The sequence below is a fragment of the Pseudopodoces humilis genome, chromosome 10, assembly GCF_049639895.1.
Source record: "Pseudopodoces humilis isolate 2021_Gansu_Grassland_sample_001 chromosome 10, ASM4963989v1, whole genome shotgun sequence".
NCBI lineage: Eukaryota > Metazoa > Chordata > Aves > Passeriformes > Paridae > Pseudopodoces > Pseudopodoces humilis.
Genome location: NC_142209.1, coordinates 20,230,044 through 20,252,886, shown reverse-complemented (window position 1 = coordinate 20,252,886; position 22,843 = coordinate 20,230,044). Strand labels below are relative to the sequence as shown.

At 35.8% G+C, this 22,843-nt stretch overlaps 1 protein-coding gene across 3 annotated transcripts in view; it reads right to left on the bottom strand.

The window, feature by feature from the left end:
* ZZZ3 (zinc finger ZZ-type containing 3) overlaps window positions 1-22,843 on the bottom strand; it is a 58,193-nt gene that overhangs the window by 10,516 nt on the left and 24,834 nt on the right. For 2 of the 3 annotated variants that reach the window (XM_088060243.1, XM_005521048.3), the window contains exons 2-9: window positions 22,406-22,559; window positions 18,427-19,988; window positions 4,473-4,611; window positions 2,999-3,146; window positions 2,799-2,917; window positions 2,420-2,491; window positions 2,147-2,248; window positions 1,097-1,192 (exon numbers count right to left, since the gene is read on the bottom strand). In XM_088060243.1, coding sequence (XP_087916369.1) covers window positions 1,097-1,192; window positions 2,147-2,248; window positions 2,420-2,491; window positions 2,799-2,917; window positions 2,999-3,146; window positions 4,473-4,611; window positions 18,427-19,937 — 2,187 coding nt within the window. In that variant the 5' untranslated portion in view covers window positions 19,938-19,988; window positions 22,406-22,559. The remainder of the gene's footprint in view (window positions 1-1,096; window positions 1,193-2,146; window positions 2,249-2,419; window positions 2,492-2,798; window positions 2,918-2,998; window positions 3,147-4,472; window positions 4,612-18,426; window positions 19,989-22,405; window positions 22,560-22,843) is intronic. The other variant, XM_014250777.2, reaches the window with a different exon arrangement.

Here is a 22,843-nt window from a genome sequence, read left to right as displayed (position 1 = left end):
GAAAGCATTTTTCCAATAGACAAGGTGGCAGACAGTCATGTCTGTTTATAGAGTCATGCCTCTGTTTAACAGAGCACAATAGTAGATTAAAACCCTGGTGAAAGTAAAATGGTATTACCATGATGGATGGCAAACTGGAAAGGCTCCAATACAAGCACTTATTGTTTGCAAGTAACTTCAGAGACTATGAGGAGACAGCTAAGGGTGTGTAACACTTTAAATCATTAGGCACAAACTCTGGCAGACCTTTGTATCAACCCACGGACAGCAACTTTTGTTTCCAGCCTTTCAAAGAAATCTGCAAGTCTGCCATATTGTAGAATCAATGGAAAGTTTACCCTATTATTTATCAGAAAACATCATGGACACCTGGAAACAAACCAGTAATGTTACACCACAAAATGCCTGTAAGGGATTTTGAAGAAGATTTGTAAATTCTGAGGAAACAAAGAAAACCCCCAAACCCAACAAACAAAACCCCCATGAAAGCTGTGACTGTCCTGTTTTACAGTCTTTGGACCTTATTAGTACCCAAGAGCATCTTAAAGATTATTTAAATCAAAACATGACTGATCTGCACAGAAATTGAGTCTTTGCTTTTGTAAATTAAGATTTTTTTGGGACCATATTTTTTCTCATCCATTCCAAGATCAGAAAAGCACTGTATTTTAATGGACATTTCGGTCTTAAGCCTATGCTTGAGCTAATTCAGCATGCTCAGTTATACATAATTTTCTATGGTTTTATTAATTAGAAGATTACTGTACAACATTAATTATAGGGCTCATTACATTCTTTCAACAGGGTTTTCATTATCACTTCCTGATCAGTTTTAGTAAATTTATATGGAGGAAGAACTACCCCAAGACCATCATTCTATCCTGCCAGTTCAACCTGCAACCTGAACACTTCTATTCCCCAAGAGCTGTCAATGTGAAACCAGAATTAACATCCAATCCACTCCATAGTGCTACTGGCAAAAGAAAAAGATTATTTCAATAAGTAACTTTATTAATCTATTAAATATATTAATGATTCTGACTCAACAAGCACATAAATGCAAACAGAAACACAGGATTCTGTAATCTTGTCTCACCTTTTTGGAATATAAATATAAGTTTGGTGTTCTTCCTGGAACTGGAATACCAGCTTTAGTCAGTTTAATAAAATATTTCTGCACTCTACTGGCAACCTAGAAAAAAACCAACATGCAACAACTCAATGTCAAATGAAATGTAACTGGTCTTCAAAGTTGTGCCAGGATTGCTACATTAGTTCAGAATACCAGGCAAATAAATCCTCTGGATTCTATTTTGTGACAACTCCTCTTAACTGGTACCTATCTTGCAGTGCTGCATTTGTCCTATTTCCAGATGCTCTGACAGCTTTCAGAGAAAAAAAAAGTCCCTTCTTTAAACATACGCAGAAGGTCTTGCAAAAATTGTGACAGAAAGAACTTTGGTAGTTTTCTTCCTGATGCAGCTAAACTCATTCTTAAGAATGCCAGACACGTTATCCATAGCTAGCACATAGAAAGTAGGTCTCCATTATGAAATAAGTAAGCATGTCTATTTTTTCAGATGCGGAGAAATATAGATATGAGCAGAAATGACGTAATCCAGTATTATGAGGTACTTAATTATAATTTTATCTGAAAGCATACAAATGAAATAAAATAAATTAAAATACTGTAAACACGGAAGATCAGAGTTTTTAACTTCTGGTCAAAATGGAGAAATTCTGTCATTTTAGGAGAAAAATTCAAATAAGTCAGATGCAGAAATACTTGGTATATCCTCATCTGTGTCCTTCTTCTGTCTGTGCTATTTACATGTCTACCCATTCTACAGCACTGAGGTGCAGGGAATTCGGCATAGTTGGTGTCACTACACCTGCTGTATAGAATTAAATTCATGCTGTCAGAATCTAATGAATCTTAGGTTTGGCAACTTTGCCATGGGCTTTGGGGCACATTTAACACTCTGTATTTGAGATCCAGTGTAAGAGTCACATTGTTATGGGTGACATGCAGACCCTGCTGTTATATTCTTAAGATGAAGTGATTACTGAAAATATATTGAATTTGCTGATATTAAAAAAAAAAGTGAAGATAAGGGAATACTTCTCAAAGTGTTTTACACGTTACCTGCTTTGCTGTTCTATTTCCCAGTTCATCTGCTATCTTCTGCCACCGTCGGGACTCTACCTCCTCTGGTGGATACTTCAAAAGCAACTGCTCGAGTTTTTTCTAAATCAACAGTGAAAAGGAATAAATACTTTCTCCCTAGTACAGGTATAAGTTGTCAAATATCTAATACATGTGACTCTGATCTCCCAAATGCAATAAAAATTATGACACAATTTGCTTTTATGCTCATGTATGTTGCCACAGCCACAAAATTAAAGAGTTTCTTGTTACCTGTTCCTCTACAGTCCACAGCTGGTTAAAAGTTTCAGGTTTGGTCTCATCGCAAAGTCGCCCTCTTATCATCTGCTCAAATACAGGACATAAAATGGAATATGTGTTTAGAAAAATTATAGCTGGGATAATTGATTTGAACCCTCTTCCTACTTAAGTTGAACCAAAACCAAACCAAAGCATAAGATGTGAGGTTTTTGTTTCAAAACAAAACTTGCCTAAACCAAAGTTTAGTTCTGGGATTTGAGTACAGGAATGGCATTTCATCACCAACAACATCTGAAGTAACAGTTAAGATATTCACATTCCATACTTAAAAGAGAAAAAAAAATCAAAATTACTGTTTTGAATTTTTTTTTCTTTCCTTTTGAACAGCTACCTGTGGACGACTGTTTGTGGAACCTTCTGGACCATCACTTAAAGGCAAGACAGAGTACGAAACAGACTCTCCATCCTTCTTGGGATCCAAAGGACTTTTTGGTCTTGCAGGGATACCTACTGTAAGCAACACAAAGGAAGAATTATTGAACTTCCACACCGGTCATTTCTTTCTTGTAACATATGCCCACTTTCTTTTACCTTTGTCAAAAATCAGCTTCACTCTCCTACTGTTACGTTTTCGGTTTTTGAATTCTCTCTCAAAGTTTCCAAGGCTAGTGGTGTATTGGTCCCAGGCAATCTCAGGGAGCTGAACAACTCTCTGAGGAAATGGAAGACCCATATCAACCTGAAAAAATAAGAAGTAAAAAGTAATATTTAATGCAATCACTTTATATCCAAACCAAAACATACAAACACTGAAATGCTCCAAAACCCAATGCTGCTTTTTGTTTGACAGAATGGAAAACCAGAATTTCTGAAGTGCCATGCAGCACAGCTTTTTTTAAAGAGAAGGTGAGATCTTAAGAATTATACACAACAGTGCATGTAAAATATGCAGCGGCACGGTCAATGATGGCTTATTGCGCATGAAACTTTAAAGTGAGCATTTCACAGCTGAAATAAGGTGTTTGAAACTTCAGTAACCAGTTTCTGACTGTCCTTTATTAAACATACCATTTGCTCAGGATGTGTACCTTTCTTAACCCAGGAACCCAAAAGATTCTGAGTTTTATCACCTGATACCTCAGCTCCTCCCATCAGAGAAATTTATGCTTATTTTGCACTGATTTTGCTGTCTTCTGCCTAAAACAAAAATGTTGCAAAGCTCACCTCTTTAAATAAAGGTCAAATTATAGTAAGATAATCACTCCTTTGGTCCTTCTTGGACAAAAATACACCAGAGTACTTCAAACTGTCATTAGTATTTCCCCATAAAATGATTATCAAATGCAACACTTACATCATGCATGCTATTAATTCATCTCAAAACTTAAAAGAAAGACAACTACTGAAACTAAGGGGCTTACATGTGACCTAGGTGTCTACAAACCTAGGGAAAGAGAATCATAACTTCTTCATTCTTCACTGAAATACGTGTTGCTACCACACTAGAAGGTAACTGTGTTTGCCAGCCATAGATGCTGCAGGATGCAGATGATACAGAAGTCAAGCTGAAAAAAAATGGATTCTTCTCTATCAGACAATATTCTATTCTGTTCCCTGTAACTCAGGTATGTTTTCTAGTGCTCATTTTGGGTTTGGAATATAGACTGCATTTCCTGCTCTAAACATACCCTACCAAATTCACTCAAAGCAAAACATTTCATTTCTCAAATGAGAAAGATTAGAATTTTTTGATCTGATACTTCCAGTCACCTGTAGACTTCAACTTGTCTTAAAATACCTACACTATAATTAGAAATTTAACAATTACATTTCTACATACCAAAAAAAATGAAAGGAAGCACATCTGATAAAATCATTGAAGACCTATGTCTTAAAGATCTAGTAAGAAAGCAAAGAGCTATTTTTGCTCAGCAGTTAAAAGATTTTAAGCTCATATTCTTTATGCAAGTGTATATATCTAATCTTCAGTTTCTATAGATGCTGAATTACTAGTTATTAAAAAAAAAAATTCTAAGAAAGACTTAGGAAAAGTCCATAGAAATACCTTCTTCTGGAGTCTTTCCACAAATCCAATAGGATCTTTCAGTGCTTCTCTCTGGTGTCTGCCTAAACTTTCAAGGTCTTGAACTGCTTGAGTACGTTGAGCCTCGAGTACAGCAATCGTCTGTAACAGTCTCTGATAACTACAGAGACAAAGGAAAACATCTCACTGCATTTGCCTTTAAAAGTGAAACCCCCCACCTAAACACTAGCCATGGTTACCTACCAGAATCTACCAGATTTCATAGCTTATCTGAACCATTTCATAAACATTTTTACTGAATTATAGTAAAAACAGATTCAATTTACTTTAAGACTATATGAATTTATATAAACCCATAAGGGAAAATATATTTTACTCTCCAGTGGTTTCCTTTAAACATAAATTCTACAGTAGCTGAAACAATATGGTATCAGGGACAATCCATATTCTCAATAGCTGTAACCAACAGGCTTTGTTTACAAAGTTAAAAAGACCACACACAAAATGAGTTAATTTCTCTTCCACTTCAACACCAGCTTCCTTCTACCCCAATACAAGTGGCTACCACAGAATTTTAACATTCCACTCAACCATCCAAACACTAGACAGGGATGGTTTAGAAATACAGCATTTTGTAAAAGCCCCACCTTAGAAGAGAATTTGAGAATCATTTTTGAGATGTAACAACAAAGAAAGGAATAAGTAATTTGCAAAATAAATTCAAACCAGATTCCCCCAAGAATACAGAAGCTGAATGAAAATGTCAGCGTGCCCTGAAATGTGCCACCCTGGACTCACACACAATTTGGAGTGTCTATTTAAGAGACACAATCGAGCATCATTGATGGGACTGTCACGCCTGTACCCAGTAACGTGTGCTTTCCAAACTGTTCTTCATAAAGCTAACTCAGACTCAGGATGTCATATGCCATTTTAACACAGCCTTTTAAAAAGTTAACTACATGTAATACCTTTTATTACCTTTAAAGTTACAGCTGCCACCTTCAGTTTCTGAAATCCTGCAGCTACTCATGGCCTCCGTTGTTGCAAATTATTATGTATGAACCTTTTTCATGACAATGTTTTCTGATATTTAATATTACAACTGCCATTTAGTTCAGCACAAAATACAAACTAAAATCAAGCAAGAGCTGTTCACTACTACAGTATTTCAGTAATTTTTTTTCTGGTCCCTTATTCCTAAAAGAAAGACAAGACTGGCACAATGAATTCCACGTGTACTACAGAAAAGATCCAGAGGCTACTGAGGTAATTCAAGTTTTTTAATTGACTAGGCTAATAATTGGGTAAGGCTTTAAGTGGAGGGAAGTAAGCAGTCTTAAGCAAAATACAGGCTTTATACCTTCAAATATTTAAGTTTTAACCTGGACATTAAACTATTGCCTCTCCATGACAAAAAGTAATTTTCTTTCCACTCAAATGTAATTTTATATTTGTATTTACAAACATAAAACATAGCTATACTTTCTGAAGTTTGAAACTAAAACACTGAGCTTGTTTAAAAACAATATGACAAGATTCTGCTATGAATTTATTACTATGTACATTTTTCTGCACATACTCATGTTTACATGGAACCAAGACCTAAAATGCTTGTTTAATAGGCCATTAATATTGAACAGTACTGAATATTTTCACTACTGGGAAAGTACTCCAGTTTCTTCTAATCAAAATAACTCTGCATGAAGTGAGTTAATTAATGTGGCTATTCTTCAGCAACAGCTTACAAAAGTGGTGACAGCACATCAGAACTGGCCTGAGACAGCAGCACAGTTCAGGCTGTTCCAGGCTCACGGAAGCCATTGGCTGTGGATGAAGATCTGTACTCAGCCCCTGCACACAGCTCAGGGAAATCAAACAGGCAGGATGCCAACATCCTCATGCAGATGGAATACCTGGGGAGAGGATTTACCCTGGACAACAAAAAGCCTGTTTCCATCAGCAGGTACCCAAACTTGTGTTAACAGAGCCACAGTGAGAGGCTCAGCAGCGTGCACAAATTTGCATCTAAGAAAAACGCAGGTACTTAAAATTTTTTTTCTTGAGCCATTTTACTTCATTTATTCAAGTTGTATTTAAGTAATTGATTTTCTAAATTAAATTGAAAAAAAAGTAATCATTTAATTTAAAACATGTAAATACACAGAAGTAAAAAGCAACCAAATATTGGAGATTTAAATGAAGCGATAATTTAACGATGATTCACATGTATAAAGGGAAGAAAGAAATCATCTTAATGAGGTAGCCTTAAATAATTTAGTCTGAAAAGAGACTGGAAAAGAGATGAATTTGTATTTGGGGAAAAATAACACAAACCCAAGAATATTCAACTTCACTTACTTCCCTCATTAAAACATTCATGTGACCCGCACTGAAGTGGTCTTCATGGAATTAAGTAAAAATACAAGAATGTCAGGATCATTCAAAAAACATGACACATGATACTGATATGTGGCTACAGAGTAGCATTATAATTGGAAAAAAGGGGTTTTTGAACTGACTGTTCAAACTAAAAGGTTTCCCACCACTTTTTCGTACCTCTACTAAGACATGTATTAACTTGGAGCTATTTAACTTCCCTATTCAGTTTTTATGAATTAATATATTCTGAAGCCCAAGAATAAGACTGCAGTTTTATCAAGTGAGTATCAGAAGTACTGAAATACACAAAAATGGGGATTTTGGGATCTTTCATTTCCTGGGAAAAAAAAATTTAAAATACTAGTCCTGAAATACATAGTTTTCATACTCCATATTCTGGTACTTGCTGCAGAACTGCATTCTCCCCAAACCACTGCACATGCCTTTCAACTTCAACAGGACCTTTTAATGAGCTGCATGTCTGCAAATGTTCTTTTAAGTGTTGAACCCCTACTATTTCCACATGTTTATACAGGCTCTCTGGCCCTATATGACTGTAATAAAGCCACACATTTCTCTGAAAAAGCAGCAAGCTACATAATAACACACACACACATACACAGAGAGCCCTTTCCTGAAGCCTCTGTTAATTCTGGCCTCTTAGTCTCAAATGCTACCATAATGCTCCTGCTGCATTATGCAAGAGATCATGGGTAATAATAATTTCCAGGACTATTTTAAAAAGTAACTAAGAATTCTATTCTCCATCTTTCCAGATTCTTTGTAAGTAAGCACAATTCTGATCCAAACTACCTCTTGCAGCTGTGTTAAAATTCTCCAAAATTGAAGAAGTCTCATAAAAGAGAAAGTAGCTCATTAACCTGCTGCAAAAGCAGCTCTATCCTTCAACGAGGCACTCAAAGAGCAACTCCTCATCATCCAGCTACAGTTGCATCATTTTCTCTGAAAGATCTGACAGGAATTACCAAGGAAAACTGTCCCACGTCCTTTGCCAAAACCAAATACACTTTTGAGTAAGCTCAAAGACAGGTCTCTTCCACTGACTCAAGTTACACTTTCCTCAGTGCTAAATACTAACTGGTTAGCAAATCCAAACCCAAAGCAGTTTCCTTTGCAGGAAAACTTTCACTCCATAGAATGTAATTCTGTTTCCACAATCCCAGTATTGAAACACTCTTGCAAGTTCTTAGATCCCATTAATTGCCAGGAATCTTCCGGATGAACACTTGAGTCATTCAGCATGGCACAGAAACATCTTCAGAATCTCTGCTGAAAAACCTTGATTAATATGGGGTTTGAGGGACCGATATTTAAAAAAGGAAAGCTACTTCTTACAGACTGACACTGATCAGCAGGAATTCCTGCTGATTCAGTTTTTATTTTGCAGTGATGAGTACTCCACTCTTTTGGACTGCTCCATGAAGTAATTATCACAGACCAGTGCCAGACTTCTGGAAGTCATGCCATAAGCAATTAGTTCTTGTACAATTAATTTACATGAATTTTGTTCTAATAGTGATTAGGGACACAGCAGCCTCCTCTCTTGCCTGTGACAAAACTTGAGAATAGCATAGCTATTGCCTTAATGAGACCCATACCCATTCTGATCCAGTTTGCTGAGATCTACTTTCAAAATGCTTCTTCCCTCCATTATTTGCATTCTAATAGTATTTACATTTCCAAATCAGAGTACTCAGTCACATCACAGATTTTAGTTTCTCTGTGTCAGGACCTAACAGCAGCCTTTAGAAAATACTATATCAATATGTAATCAATCTGCCTTAACAACTTCAGGTTTCTTAAGTTAACTCTTGTTTTTATACTAAATGACTTGGCACTGACCTATAAAAGGGGTCACATCATTAAGCATTTTTAAATAAATAATTTCACTTTTACAGTAATAGTCTGTCAGTCACAGAGTCCCTCCATGGTTTCATCTCCCTTGAAGAGAAGAACATCCTGTACTTTAAGCCTTAGCTGAATAAGTGATGTGAGCAACTGACAGTACAAAATGAAGATTTTAACTTTTAGGTAGCTAAATCAAATTAGTGGGGGAAATAAAGTTGCTGTTGATAACATTCACACCAATCAAAAGAAATCAACTCAAAATCAATGTCCAAAGTCACTTGAAATTACTTTGGCAGCTCCACTTGCCTTACAGCACTCAGTACCTTGCAAAGATATGTCCTTTGATGACTAATTAAAAAGAAGTGATTTATCCTCTTGACTTCTAAAATGCTGTGCAGCTGGTGGTCATCAATTTTCACTCCCAAAACAAACTGCACTTCTCCAGTTATATAGTTCACAGCATGTTAAAATGTATAGTACCATCAATTCTGGGGGGCTCTGACACTAAGAACGCGTCCCATAATTTAGAAATAGTCATTAGTTCTTGTGCAGGTAGGAACTGTTTAACGTGGGGGTGTATACATGTCTCATAATAAAACACAGCTAAAATATAGATAGAAAAAACCTTGTTATTTTGTATTTCCAAGAGCTGTGACACAAAACTGGTTATTAGTCACTGGGAGGATGTGGGCAAGTCTTTGTTTCATTGCCATCTGCTGGCACTCCAGCAAAGTACAGATTACAACCTGCTCTTCCAAACCCAGGTTATTTATTACTCTGGATTTTGGTCTACTAACAGCAATTTAAAAAAAAAAAAATATTATCATCCCTTATTAGAGACTAGGATGAGAAAGTATTGGATATTAAACATGTAAAGACTTTAAATTATGTAGGAAAAGGGAAACATTAATTGCACTTGGAATTTCCACGTCACCCAAAGGAGCTGTAGTTAGAGGTTGGCTCCCTGGAGAAACTTGTGAATCAGATCAAACACAACCTTGTCATTTCAAAGAAGTGTAGCTTTTTATTTGGGCTTTGAGTTCAGAAATAACAGAAAATGCTCCCAGCTCCTAAACTTAGCCTGAAATATTTGCCAGTGTCACAATACAGTAATTAAAATACAGTAATTCTGACACTGCAGAGTTTGTTGCAAATTATTCTGATACATAAGTATGATTTAAAAAAATCTCTAACTGCACTCTGGAAAAGTCTGGGATTCAGCGCTGGACATGTAGAGCACAGGACAGCAATGAGAAAGCACAAGAGACTGGTCATTCTTTGATCTCCCTTCAGAAACAGGAAAGAGCTAAAGGGCGTAATCAATAAGAGGATACATGTATCAACCCCTGTTAGGGCTTGTAAAAGCACCTTTGCCTGGAGGAAGCAGCATATGGCAGGTTTTTACCCAGCTAGTGCACAGACACTATGACCAAGGTAATCTAATTACAGCCTTTTCTCCAACTCCTTATTAAACTGCTTTCTACTCTGGCTTAACCTCTTTACACATACTGTCATTTACTGTACTTGCACTATGCATATTTAATATTCACACTTCAGACATACCAAAGTATTTCAAAGGTAAGTAAATAATTAAGCTGCATCTCTATGTTATACATTAAACAACTAAAGAACGTATTAAATAGCTTCTTCAAGTCTACTGTGCCAGGAATGGAACACAAAGCACTATTTCTCAATGTCAGCCTCACACCTATATAAAACAAAGCAGAACCCAAAAAAGCACATTTTAAAAGGACATTTTTAAAAACCCAACAAATCTTAAGGCAAGAAATCAAATTCTACTACAGTAATTTATTTACCTGGATGCAAAAGAACCATTTTCCACTCACATTATACCTTTCTTACAACTATCACAGTTTCAGATTTTGTGTTTCAACCATCTGAACAATATTTTATTGGTTATCAATTTGTGATGCCCCTTTCTTTCTTAATTCTTAACTCTTCCCCAGAAACAGAATACCCACTCATGTATTTCTAGAGGCTTCGTTCTTGTCAAGAGCTGCTCAACACACTCAGGAAGATTTAATATTATCTGTACAAAAGCACCCTTATCAAATACCCACATTCCCAGCAACTTTTCAGAATTTTTAGTAGCAATTAGGTAGGTCTCTGTGCCTCTAAACAAACACAGAACTCATTTCAGTCTTGTCAACAAAACAGCACCCATCAATTCTCTTTCAGTTAACACAGTCTAATACAGCCTTTTGATATTGACACTCTAAGCCATTTGCCTGCAGGACAGACACATTCAGTAGGGAAAAAGACAGGTCGCTGTCATTCCTCTATTTTCCAGGCTTGAATTGACATGAGATAATGGCAGAAATTGTTTTCTTCACAAATGGCACAGAAAGACAGGCTGACAGCACATCCCAAACTTTTTCTCCTTCCTTATCATCTCTAATGAGAATGGTCTCAGTTCCTTTACTGAGGGAAAACATCACACAGATTCATCCAGCTTGCCCACCTGAACATTCTCTAGGAAGATTCTGGGGAAAGCAACCATTCAGAAGGAGTTTTATTCCAGAGACAAAGTAAGAGCAACCCATGTTCCCTTGAAACTGACCCAGCTGCACAGAAATCCTCAGATAAAGCAAGCAGAGAAAGCTGACAACACCGATTATTGTACTCCTTCAACTCACTCTGAATTAGTTTCTGCAGGTTTTCACCCAAACAAGACACACACACTCAATTATTCAGGTGTATATGCTTGCCATAGGAACAAATTCACATATTCGCCTCAATACGTCACAGTGATATCTGAAAATTAGAACCAAATTACAAGAATATGATCTACAGTCATGAGTGGCTGGATGTTCTAACAGTACAATACAAATACAAAGCATTAATCATCAATATTTTTTGGCTAAAGAAGCAGAAGAAAAGTTGGAAATAAGGAAGAAAATTAGTACAACATGTATTTTTATTAGTACTCACTCCAATAAGCCATGGACAAACACAGCTGGTCCTTAGCTTAGGAAGCATAAAACTTTTCAAAGATTTCTATACAAAACAGCAGAGATATTTTTACTTTGAGTTATCCAAAGCAAAATAAAGATGTGCAGTAACGAAAAATGAAACATCAGCTATTCCTACTAAGAACAAAGTTTAAAGGAAATCAAAAAGTAGAACCTTTCTAAATCACAAATGCATGTATTTTTATTCCAAAGGAACAACTGTATTGATTAGGACTCACTGCTGACTGAAAGAAGCTTGTACAGTATATACTGCTCCTTCAATTTCTTTTTAAAAGATAAAAGATGCTGGTTAGTTTTGCAGTTCATGCTGGAGATGCTGTCAAAACTTAATGAAAGACCAGAACAAAAACTTAAAATTAGTAATGAAGCAATTTCAAGCTGGGTTAGTTAAAACTGACAAATAAAGATAATCCATTCTCAAAGCAAATGGCATCTCTTTGTTCTTGTCATCTTGGCGGCATCATTATGCTTACTAATATTTTAGTGATCCCTACCAAGTAGGCAATTATGGTAACATTAATTTATTCCTTGTTCCACCACACAACTTTACACTGACATAACTGGTATAACCACAATTTACTGCTTCTGCTTTTAAGTATCCTTGTGTCAGCAGCCAAAACCACAGCCAGAGCCTCGCTCTCCACACAGCTGCACTGGGTCAATACATTACTGCCCCATCTTTTCTTGGCTTTCTTGCTCTTTTTTTTTTTTAAATCAGGACCATGATTCCTGTAGCATTTGATATTTGTTTCCGATTGGTATTTCCTACAGCTCAAAACCATTTATATTATTTATTAATCCTTAATTTTCCAGTTTAGATGAATTTACTAATGAGTATCCTTAGAAATGGTAAGCACTTCCAAATGAACAAGCAGAAAAACAATTTTCTACATTTTTTTTTGTATTAGAATAATGGGTTTCTTGTTGCTTGTGGTTGTTTTTTTTTATGTATTTGTGTATTTTTCCCCTCCATGATTATTGGTCCATGTTGACCAAGGAAATTGGAAAGACAAACCGAATTCTTGTGTATTCTCCAAAAACTGGCAGCTTGGAAAGGAGGTGAGACCATAACTACTGTCACTACAAGAGACAGCCAAGCAGAATTCAACTGTTACTTGTCATATTCCTCCATCAATCCATCAGCCCACACATCCAGAGGTGCCACATCAAGGCAGCCAACAGGGAAACATCTCTGCACTGGAAATTCACACTCTCTTCCCAGAGTGGATTGCTGCAACAGAGGACTCTTGAAAGTGAGAACATAGACGTAGGCAGAAAAAGAAAAGCAGACAAACCAGGAAGGAATTCAAGGGGTAAAGAACACAAATCCCAAAAGCAATCAAGCTTTACTTTCCACAGGATGCACTATTTAAGTGAGGACTGTGCTGTGTTTGCTAGGGCTGTTCACTGGCATGGTGCTGTGTCTGGCAGCAAGATGCCTCTGCTCAGGGAAGAAAAACAAATGTGACAAATGTACCTGACATTTAATGGCTCCCAGAGCATGCCCATTCCTAGGGAGCAAAAAGCTGATGCAGCACATGCCCAAGGCATTATCTCTTGCAAACTAAGAGCTCTAGTCTTTACTGAATAGTTTTATGTAATTATAAAATATGATTCTATAATTACAATATTCTTAACTAAATCTTAACCTTTAGTCCTGCAAATATTTTGTGTCACATAACTATTCCTTTGACAAGTATTTACAGACAGAAATTATCTTACAGAACATGATAAAACAGTAATGCTGGCAGCAAAAAATTCTCAAAATACTTCATACTTTAAGTTGTAGTAATATACAAGGATTTCATAAATAAATGTGGTTGCATGCCTGTTATACTGTCACATTTTAATAACAATTACCTGCAAAAGCAAACTGAAAATTACCAGAAAGTCATATTACAAGTTTCTAATTGATCTCTATTGTATTTCTAATTTGTGGATCAACTACCTGCAGCATCTAACTTCTACACAATTTTACTTAAAGCCAATCTTGATTTTGGTTACTTAGAACACAGACCAATCTACCAGACAAACTACTCTCTGCAAAAACACTGACTTTTCATGCTTCCGTTTTACATTAATAGGTAATTTAAGAAAAATATCACTGTATGCCATACCAGTTTTGTGGAACAAAGGAAGAATTAAATCACATTGTAATCTAATACATATGGCATTTATGCTTGGTTTTCTAAAATTAGTAACTTCTCTTTTTCTTCACTAAAATTGTATACTTCATCAATTATTTTATATTGGTGATATATTCTACAAATTACTCAGAGGTATGGATTTAAACTGCTGCTATGAAAAGTAATTTGATTTACACCAATTCCTTTATTTCCTTAAGATGAAACAAAGTCAGAAGAATTCCCACAGATCAAAACTGACATCTCAGGAAAATGAATTATTAGCTACTGATAGCCACATGACATCATTACAAAGGAATGTTAAGACTTATCTGTACATTGAAATAAACCCCTACTGTGTCATCAATTTAACTGTAATTCGGAGACACATAGCTGAATATACAGGTTTTATTTATAAAACTGATCTATCATTATTAGTCAATATATTTGAAGACAGACATGGATATTTTTAACTTTTCCAGTTAAGGGAAAACCCAGCACAGGTAAAGTTAGAAAATTAGAAATTTAGGAAGAGGACATTACAGTTACACTTAAAGAAGATTGTGTTTAAGGCAGTTCTCAAATAACTAGCATGGCAAGGTACACCAAGTCCTATTCTAACAATTCAAATGCAGTAAAACAAACTTTTCTACAGAACTGCTTTAATTTGATTCTTTAGGCAGGAAATTTGTGACTAAATAAAATATAAAACCTATGCCATGGGAAATACTAAAAACATTTATTTTCTTTCTCACATTCATAAAATATTAATGGTGGATCCAAAGACATAAACAGTATTATCATCAATTGTTAAGTATATGTAAATCTGGTTGTTGCATGATCCTGCAGTCATCTGTGCTTCCAAGATCTCTCCACAAGACCAGGTGGAGATGTATTTAAGAGTTTTTAAATGGCTTTTAAGAGATGTATTAAAATACTCATTTAATCTGTCTTCACTATAAATGCCAGTGCAGATGTTATAATTTTAAATATTATCAAGTAATAAAGATACATGAAAATACCTATCTACTGAACAAGGTCCTAACTCTTAGCATTAAATGCCTGTAAGGGAACTGCTTGTGCATAAGCCTTTGGTTTCAGTGATCTTGCCTCCAGCTCTCAGTGGTTCCTATAAAGCCACTGCAGTTTACAGAACCCTAGAAATTCCTTCTGCAACACATTATATGCACGTGAAATCTCAATTCCTCAATCACATTTTCATCTAGAATCCAGGTCTAAGAATCAAACAAGGGTTGTCCCTTTGTGCAAGCTAATACCCGCCAAACATTGCAAACCTTCAAAGGAAATAGAGAAGAAAAAAAACAAAACCAAAACCAAAAAAGGGCACTAAATAAAACACTGGGCAAAGGCAGAAATTACTGAGAATAAAATACTGCACCAGACAGAGAATTAAAGTAAGCTGCTGCAGTATGAGATCGAATTACAGTGTAAAAAGATACAGCAAAGAGATATGAGAAATGCCTGAGGAAAGACATATGCAAAATACCAAGCACAGCATATAAAATTCAGCAGTGTAGAAAGTTTTAAATCAGGAAGTTCAGTCTTGATAAAAGTATCTCAGGAGGAAATGCGAACATTTCTGAGCTAGAACATAGAATCAAAATTCTCAAATATACACCAAACCACACTTTTCTGAGAGCAGTTACAATACACAAAAATTCCAATTATGTGTGTAGAAACAGAAAATATTAACAACACTTTACAACTATACAACCCCCAGATCAGTCTGTTATTATCTACAAAAATGTCTATGTTGTGATAAAATTTCTGCTTAGAGATCTCATCTCCATCTTTATAGGACAGATCTATTTTAATTAAGAAGTTGTGGGAACATCCATCATTTCAGCTTTCTCTCTGAATAATAATATTCCATAATCTGTGATAGCTGTTTCTCCTATTATATCATCCAGTTTTCCCAGAAATATTAACATATGAATATTGTTTAAACATGTTAAGATTCAAAAAGCAACAAAATTCATACAGAAATACAGCAACTTACATTCAGTTGTTTTTTTTTCTTATAGCAAATCTTATCAACAGCTCTTAAAGGTTCTGGTATATTCCTATTTTACCAATGTCACAATAATTTCTTTGAGAGTGAAAATCAACTGTATTAATGTGTATGTCACTAAGCTATGTAATGTAACAAGAAATTATCTAAGTTTACAGCCATATAAAATTGCTTGTATGACACAGAGGAAAGTATATTTTTTCTGCCATGGAACATTCAAAGAATTTTACTAATGCCTTCTTGGAGAAATCTGCCTCCTCAATCTAGCCAAGATGCTAATGTCTCTCTGAACCAGCTTTTAAAAGAGAACAGACACATAAACCACAGAAAAAATCACCCCTAACAATCCCAAACTGATGAAGGACAGAAAAACAAAACTGTACCATTTAAAGATGTGATATGCAGAGCACCAGAACACTTGGCTTAGCCAGAACTATCACAAACTAAGTGAATATCCTTTACCTCCAGCTAAATCTACATTAATAACATGGGAACCCTGGAATTTTTTGCAACTGAACAATCAGGAAATACATTTCAGGTAAACTGACAGGCTAAGGTTTGTTTTTTTTTAGTTTAACACTTTAGATAGTAAGTAACAAATGAGATTAAACAAGGGGATAATTAAGACACTGTTCAAAAACTGTTACACACAAATTAAGAGTATCCTCTAATGAACTTTGCTATTTTTAAAACTGGATATAGTGCAGTGCACTTGATTTACTCTTGAAGTATGAAATTCTGGATAAATGACAACCGCATTCAAATGTCAAAATATCGACTTAAGTTCTTTAGAAGTATCTTAATACCATGCAGAACCATCAATATACCAGACTTATTTCCTTATAAATGTAAACAACAAAAAAGGATGGCCTGTAATTTTCCAGTTCTATCAAAACTTTTTTAGATGAAGAAAAGACACGGCTAACACTGCCACCCCCCAGCAGCATGCTTCCCTTTGGGAAAGTAGAAATATAAGACAGAATAAAAACAATAACCACTTCTTTTGGAATTCTGCATTCAGGCAACAAGTCAGCAGCAAGTCACTAAGTCCTACTTGCAATTTCAAAAGCTCCCCAACACAGTCTCAAACAGGCTGCCAATCTGAACAACAACTACCCATTTCTTCAGAACTGCCTATGTTCAAATCCTAACCCTAGGGCACACCTGAAATTTCCAAGGACAATTTAGATCTGTGTTTAAGAATAGAAGAAACTACTTTTATTTTTACAGTATTTTTTCCTAATACATAAAACCCCCTACCATAACACCACATTACTAAAGAATCTGCATACAAACATCAGATGAAGTCATATTACATACAGATACAAAATCATTTTAAGAGAGTCAAAAGACAACAGTCCATTTTCCCCATTCGTCATTTTCTTTCTATCTACTGGGAAAAGTCCACTTTGGACTGATGGCTGAAGCTGCAAATATTTGATCATTATTTTGAAATCACAGTTTGTCTAACCCATGCTCAAATTAAAAATTTTCTGATTAAAATGATTTATCCACATCCAATACTGAACAAAACTTCAGTATATAAACAATGCAATTCTAATATCAAAAATCTAGTCATACTGGATTAAACAATCATCTGTGCCTCATGCCCCATATTCACAGCACCTGTGCTGTGAACATTTACTACATTTACACTGAACTATTTCCAGTGCTTCAACCCTTCCTACAAACCAAGCTGAAGAACATCTGCACTTGGCCTTTCAGAACTCACAACAAAATACAGAACATCTAATAAACAGCAAAACACAGGAGTCAAAACAGCATTACAAAGACTGTGAAATAAAAAACTGTGTCCTGATCTACTACTTGAAAACAAATTTTCTCCATGTAAACTTTTTTCAGTGAATCACTGCTTTGTTTCAAAAATCTCTTGCACATTTACCACAAGGTAAAGTTACCACAGATCTACTTACAGACATTCAGCTGACAAACATAAAAAAAGCTCAGCGCAAAATAATTGTTGTATTAGTAGTAGTAGTAATAATAATTAATAAAAAAGAAATAAAAATAGCAATGTAGACATAATTTACTTTGGAGAAAGTTGCTGCATTTTATCAATTCATCTTCCTGAACCCAATATTACTGAGTTCTTTCCCATGACACTCCAAGAAAAGTATCTAACTAACTTTTATGCACAGCAGAATGATAATTGTATAAGCTGCACCTGCGGTGTCCATTGGATATACCAATAAATGACTGAAATCTAATTAAAGGTTATAATTCCTTTGGTTTTCCCTCCAGCTAGATTTTAAGAGAAAATACAAGGTGCATTTTTAAAGAAACAGAAACACAAAGAAACTCAAAAAAACTCAAGTTCTGGCTCAAGAATCCTGATTGCTAGAAATGTATAAACCACATTGCTGTACCATACTGCATATTAAATAGACTTTAATTTTTCTTGAGGTAGAAACAAGAAAAATGAAGACTGAAAAGTATGAAAATTATAAAGGATTTAAATTTTTGTGGAAGTATGTTAAATACTTAATAATTTTTGTAATAATATATTTTTGGTAAGAAACAAAAGCAGAATTCATGGTTACCATAGTTACACATACTCTTTGTTGTGTTTCAATGCCACATGATCTGATTCAAAGTAATACACATCAGGCTCTTCCTCATCCTCCTCTGCAGTGTGGATGTTGGCACTCTCTTTGGCAGACGGTACATATCCAGCAACAAGCCTAGACTCAGAAAGTGGCTTTCTTAGTCCATCACTCCCATGATCCCCTGTATTACTATTTTTCTCTTTTTCATTCTGTTTGATTTCTTCAGACTTTTTGGGAGATCCATTGATATTATTAATACCTACAGGTACATTCTTTTCAGTAGGACTAAGATTATTTTCCTCAACCTGTCCGTTTTCTCTACAAGGAGAGTTATTTTTAGTAGGGCTACTTCTGGCAGGGGCAGCCCTTCGTGGTGAAGTTCTCAACGTGTATCTGTGTTCTTGAAGCTCCAACATATTTGCCATCTGAGCTGAAACACAGTTCAGCACTGAAGAATGTGGTTCAGGTTCACCTGAGATTGATGCACTGTCATGGTGAGTATTCAGGTTGCTATTGGTGTTTTCAGCACACTGTTCCTTAGAGGCACTGCTATCTCCCACAACATCCACCTCCTCCTCTGAATCCCTTAACAAAGATGACTGGATTTCAGAAAAGGACCCTGTAGCTGGCTCAAATGCCTGATTAGCATGCTCCTCAGGCAAGCAGTCGTTTATTGTTTTGTGGTCCTCTAACTTTACCTGTTCTTGAGAGTTTGTGCAAGGCACATAATGGTCTACAACACTGTCCTCCTTGCTGCTATTAAGCAACAACGAAGAATGGGCAAATGAATTTCCATTTTCTGCTACTGTTTTGTCCTTGGGTGTATGGGAACCAGCACTGTTTTGCTTAGTGTTCCCATCAAGCTGACAGTCATCACAGTTAAGAGAATTTGAGTCTCTCTCACCAACTCCATTGACAGTCTGATAACCTGCAACCTCTTCAACTACTGCAGAATTATTAAACCCTTCTGCACAGACATTCACCTTTTTAACTTCCCTTTTCTCACAATCATCCAATATAAGACATCTACAAGCTCGCTTAGTCCCTGTGGAGGCTGCATCATTGTCCGACACTAAGCTCTTATGCTCCAATGACTCCTTCTCTGCCTTAGTGGGCAAGTCTTCTTCAGAACTGTTGGGTGCCTCTGAACGTAGACAGCGTTTAATTCTTTTCAAAACTGGTGAAACAGCTTCTGCTTGTTTCTTTTCACTATTTTCCACAGTTTGCTTATCACCATTATCCTTCTCCGACGTGGACAGCCCTCTCTTTCTAGGGCTCACCCATGACTCCCGAGCACTCTGCTGTTTCAGATCAGTAGTTCTGCCACCATTGCTGCCCTTCTGAGTTTGCACAGACTCTGGCCTCTTCTTTGGTGACCTGGATCGGATTTGAGGATGAGGTGAGACTTCCTCTGGATGAGCAATGCTACGGTTCCTTAATGTTCTACCACAGAAATTTTCATCCAAACCATTTAAACCCACTGTAGATCTTGTAACACGAGTAGATCGAGAAGCAGCCATACTATGGCAAGTCCCTAAAGTATGTTCATCGTGATCCACTCACTGGGAAACCTTCAAAAAAAACAGTCAGAAAAAACATTTTAAAAACATCTAGAGACACAGCAAATTTGAAATCAGCAAATATTGTCACAAACGTACTAATGTAAAACTGAATAAGACCATTCAATGTATTCATACTGCTTCTTTCCATGGTATTTCTTTAGCGCATTCAATTTTTCCATCTCAGCTACAAAGTAGCTGACTTGGTATTTGTGGTTGTTCTGGCTTCAGTACTTGTGTGAGTGTTGCTCATATTTACGCCTTATGTAAGCCTGGGATGTTCCAGTTAGTCTCTAGTTACTAAAAGACACTATTTTTATGTAATTGTACATATGTTATAATGTATTGGTATTATTATTTAAATTTGTCTGTTCAAGTAAAAGGTATGAGATTGCATTCTTAATATCCCACAGATTCCAGTTATGTGGTTTCACAGACTAAGAAGTAAACCATTAAAATTGCACTTGCTTACTCCGTTGTTGCTTAAAGAAAAAACAAATCTCTCATAAATAACAAAACAGACCTGCAATTCTAATTTAGCAAGGAACTAAAAAAAAATAAAGCACACCACTAAAAAATACTTGAAGCTACCACTGGAAAAATTGAAATAAAATTCCTGAATCAGAATCATAAAATCATTCCAGCTGGAAAGGCCTTTGGGAGGGAATCCTATCCACCCTCCCATTCAAATGAACATGAGGCCTAAATTCAGATTTAGTTACATGGAACATTATCCAGCTGGGTCTTGAAAAACACTGCGTACAGATATCCTACAACTTCTCTAGGCAACCTGTTCCAGTCCTTAAAACAAAAATACTTTTTCTGATACACAGGTGGAGCCTCTCCTACTTCTCTGTCACTTATGACAACAAAAGCCTGGCTCTATCAGGAATCTCCTCTGAGGTACTGAAAGGCTGTTTGCCTCTCAGCTGGTGAGATGAATCATCACTCACATCAGATTTAAGTAAATTCAGACTCAAAGTTTAAAACATCCCATTTCAGAGTGCCTGTATTTCACATTTCAAGGTGAAATGTAGGAGTACTTGACCTGCCTAGTATCTCGAAATAATTTTTAAGAGAACTCAGTTCAGTCTTACCCTTTCATTCATTTAATCTTTAAAAGTTTAATGTGTCAAACTCTGTATCACCACAGATCTGTCATAACAGCCTTGCTCATGAATAGATTCACATATGCGCATAATGGCACACCTTCCCATTTTCATCTACCCAAATTCCAAATTACACAAACCCATTCAACTGCCATATGATGTGAGGATTACAAATTTTAAATATGGAACAAAATCTTTCACACATTACTTAGAAACACTGAAAATAACAAATGAAGAAAATTGTACTAGAGGTGTTTTTCATTTTCAGAAAAGAAGAGGAAAAAAAGAACATAAATGCATAAATTCTCCCAAATCAGTTATTTAATTGTCAGATGGTCCTAGAAGAGAAAAGAGAATGGGACAAGACAAGTACTCTCTCATCCAGTACAATTCTGTTTAACAATTACCAGTATTTACTGTACTGTGTGTTTAGGAATTCACAATGCAAGCAGTATTTCTTAAGAAAAGCAATGTATCCTAACAGTATTGCTTGGTGTAATTCTGGACGAAAGAAGAAAGCACAGAATTTTGTGTACATGTGATATAGCTCTGTACACAACTGTGTACAACAGTACAAAAGCGCACAAAAGTGCAACAGAGAAAAAGACAATTAAGAAATGCAAATTTCAAATGTTCTCAAAACCGATTTATTTGTGCTGCTACAGCCCTCCTTGTTAGCTAGTCCTGCTGCCTTAGATGAATGCCTGGAAAGGTGCACTTTTTGTATTCCTGAAAATACATCTAAAGAGATGCTGCAGAGCTGACTTTCATTCTGTCCACTTAAAATTAAGTAAATGAGAGCTCTCCAACACACTCTGCCTTGAGAGGAAATATAAACAACCTGTCAAGCAGCAAATGATCAAACATCATCAGCTGACTGAAGACAGCAAAACACTATGTGCTTTCTATAATAGTTTTTACACCTATCTTCCACATGGATAAACTTGCCTGCATATTCTCCCTCTGCACACAAACTCAATACCATCTGGAGAGTAATCTGGACAGTGATTTGGGGTTGAACCCTAACATGAAAAACAGGGTTTATTTACATATTCCATTTCCCCTAGGTTGTTCTAATTAAAGCTAGCAAACATTAGGGGTGAGTAACTGACATTTCAAATCAATACCAATAAAATAACCTAAACCAAATTCAAATGTATACTTTGGTTAGTAATTACTGCTGAACTCAACAGACTTTAGAAATCATATGTAAGAGAGAAATTTTTACTGATCTGCTGATAAGATACTTTCTAAAGAAAAACCCCTTACACGACAAGACAAAAAGTTATTATTTCTCCAGTACAAATGTAAAAAACTTACCATTGCAAAACTAGAAGAAATGTAAACTTCTGGCATTTCATACAGCAGGCTCTTACTGCACCACTCCAATAATATCAATCACCGTTGCCGATATCCATCATGTACTCCAAAAGCTTTACTAGTTTATGCTATTACATTAACCAGATTTTGAAAACTGTTGAGAAAAAGACAAAGATATCAATAAAATATTTAAATTACCACACTGAAAATGAAGAAGAATGCAATAGGACATATAAAGAGTAACAGCTTTTTAAAGAATAAATTATCAATTTTAGAAGTGCCCTAATAAAAGAAAGATCAATATGCTATAAAGTAATTAAGTATGTGAAATTCTAATCTAGGTTTCAAATGTAAAATGTCTTTCTTGGTAGTTTCTAAGTGATTCATTGTATCACACACTAAATGTGCAAGCAAACAAATTCACAGGAGTCCTGTTTG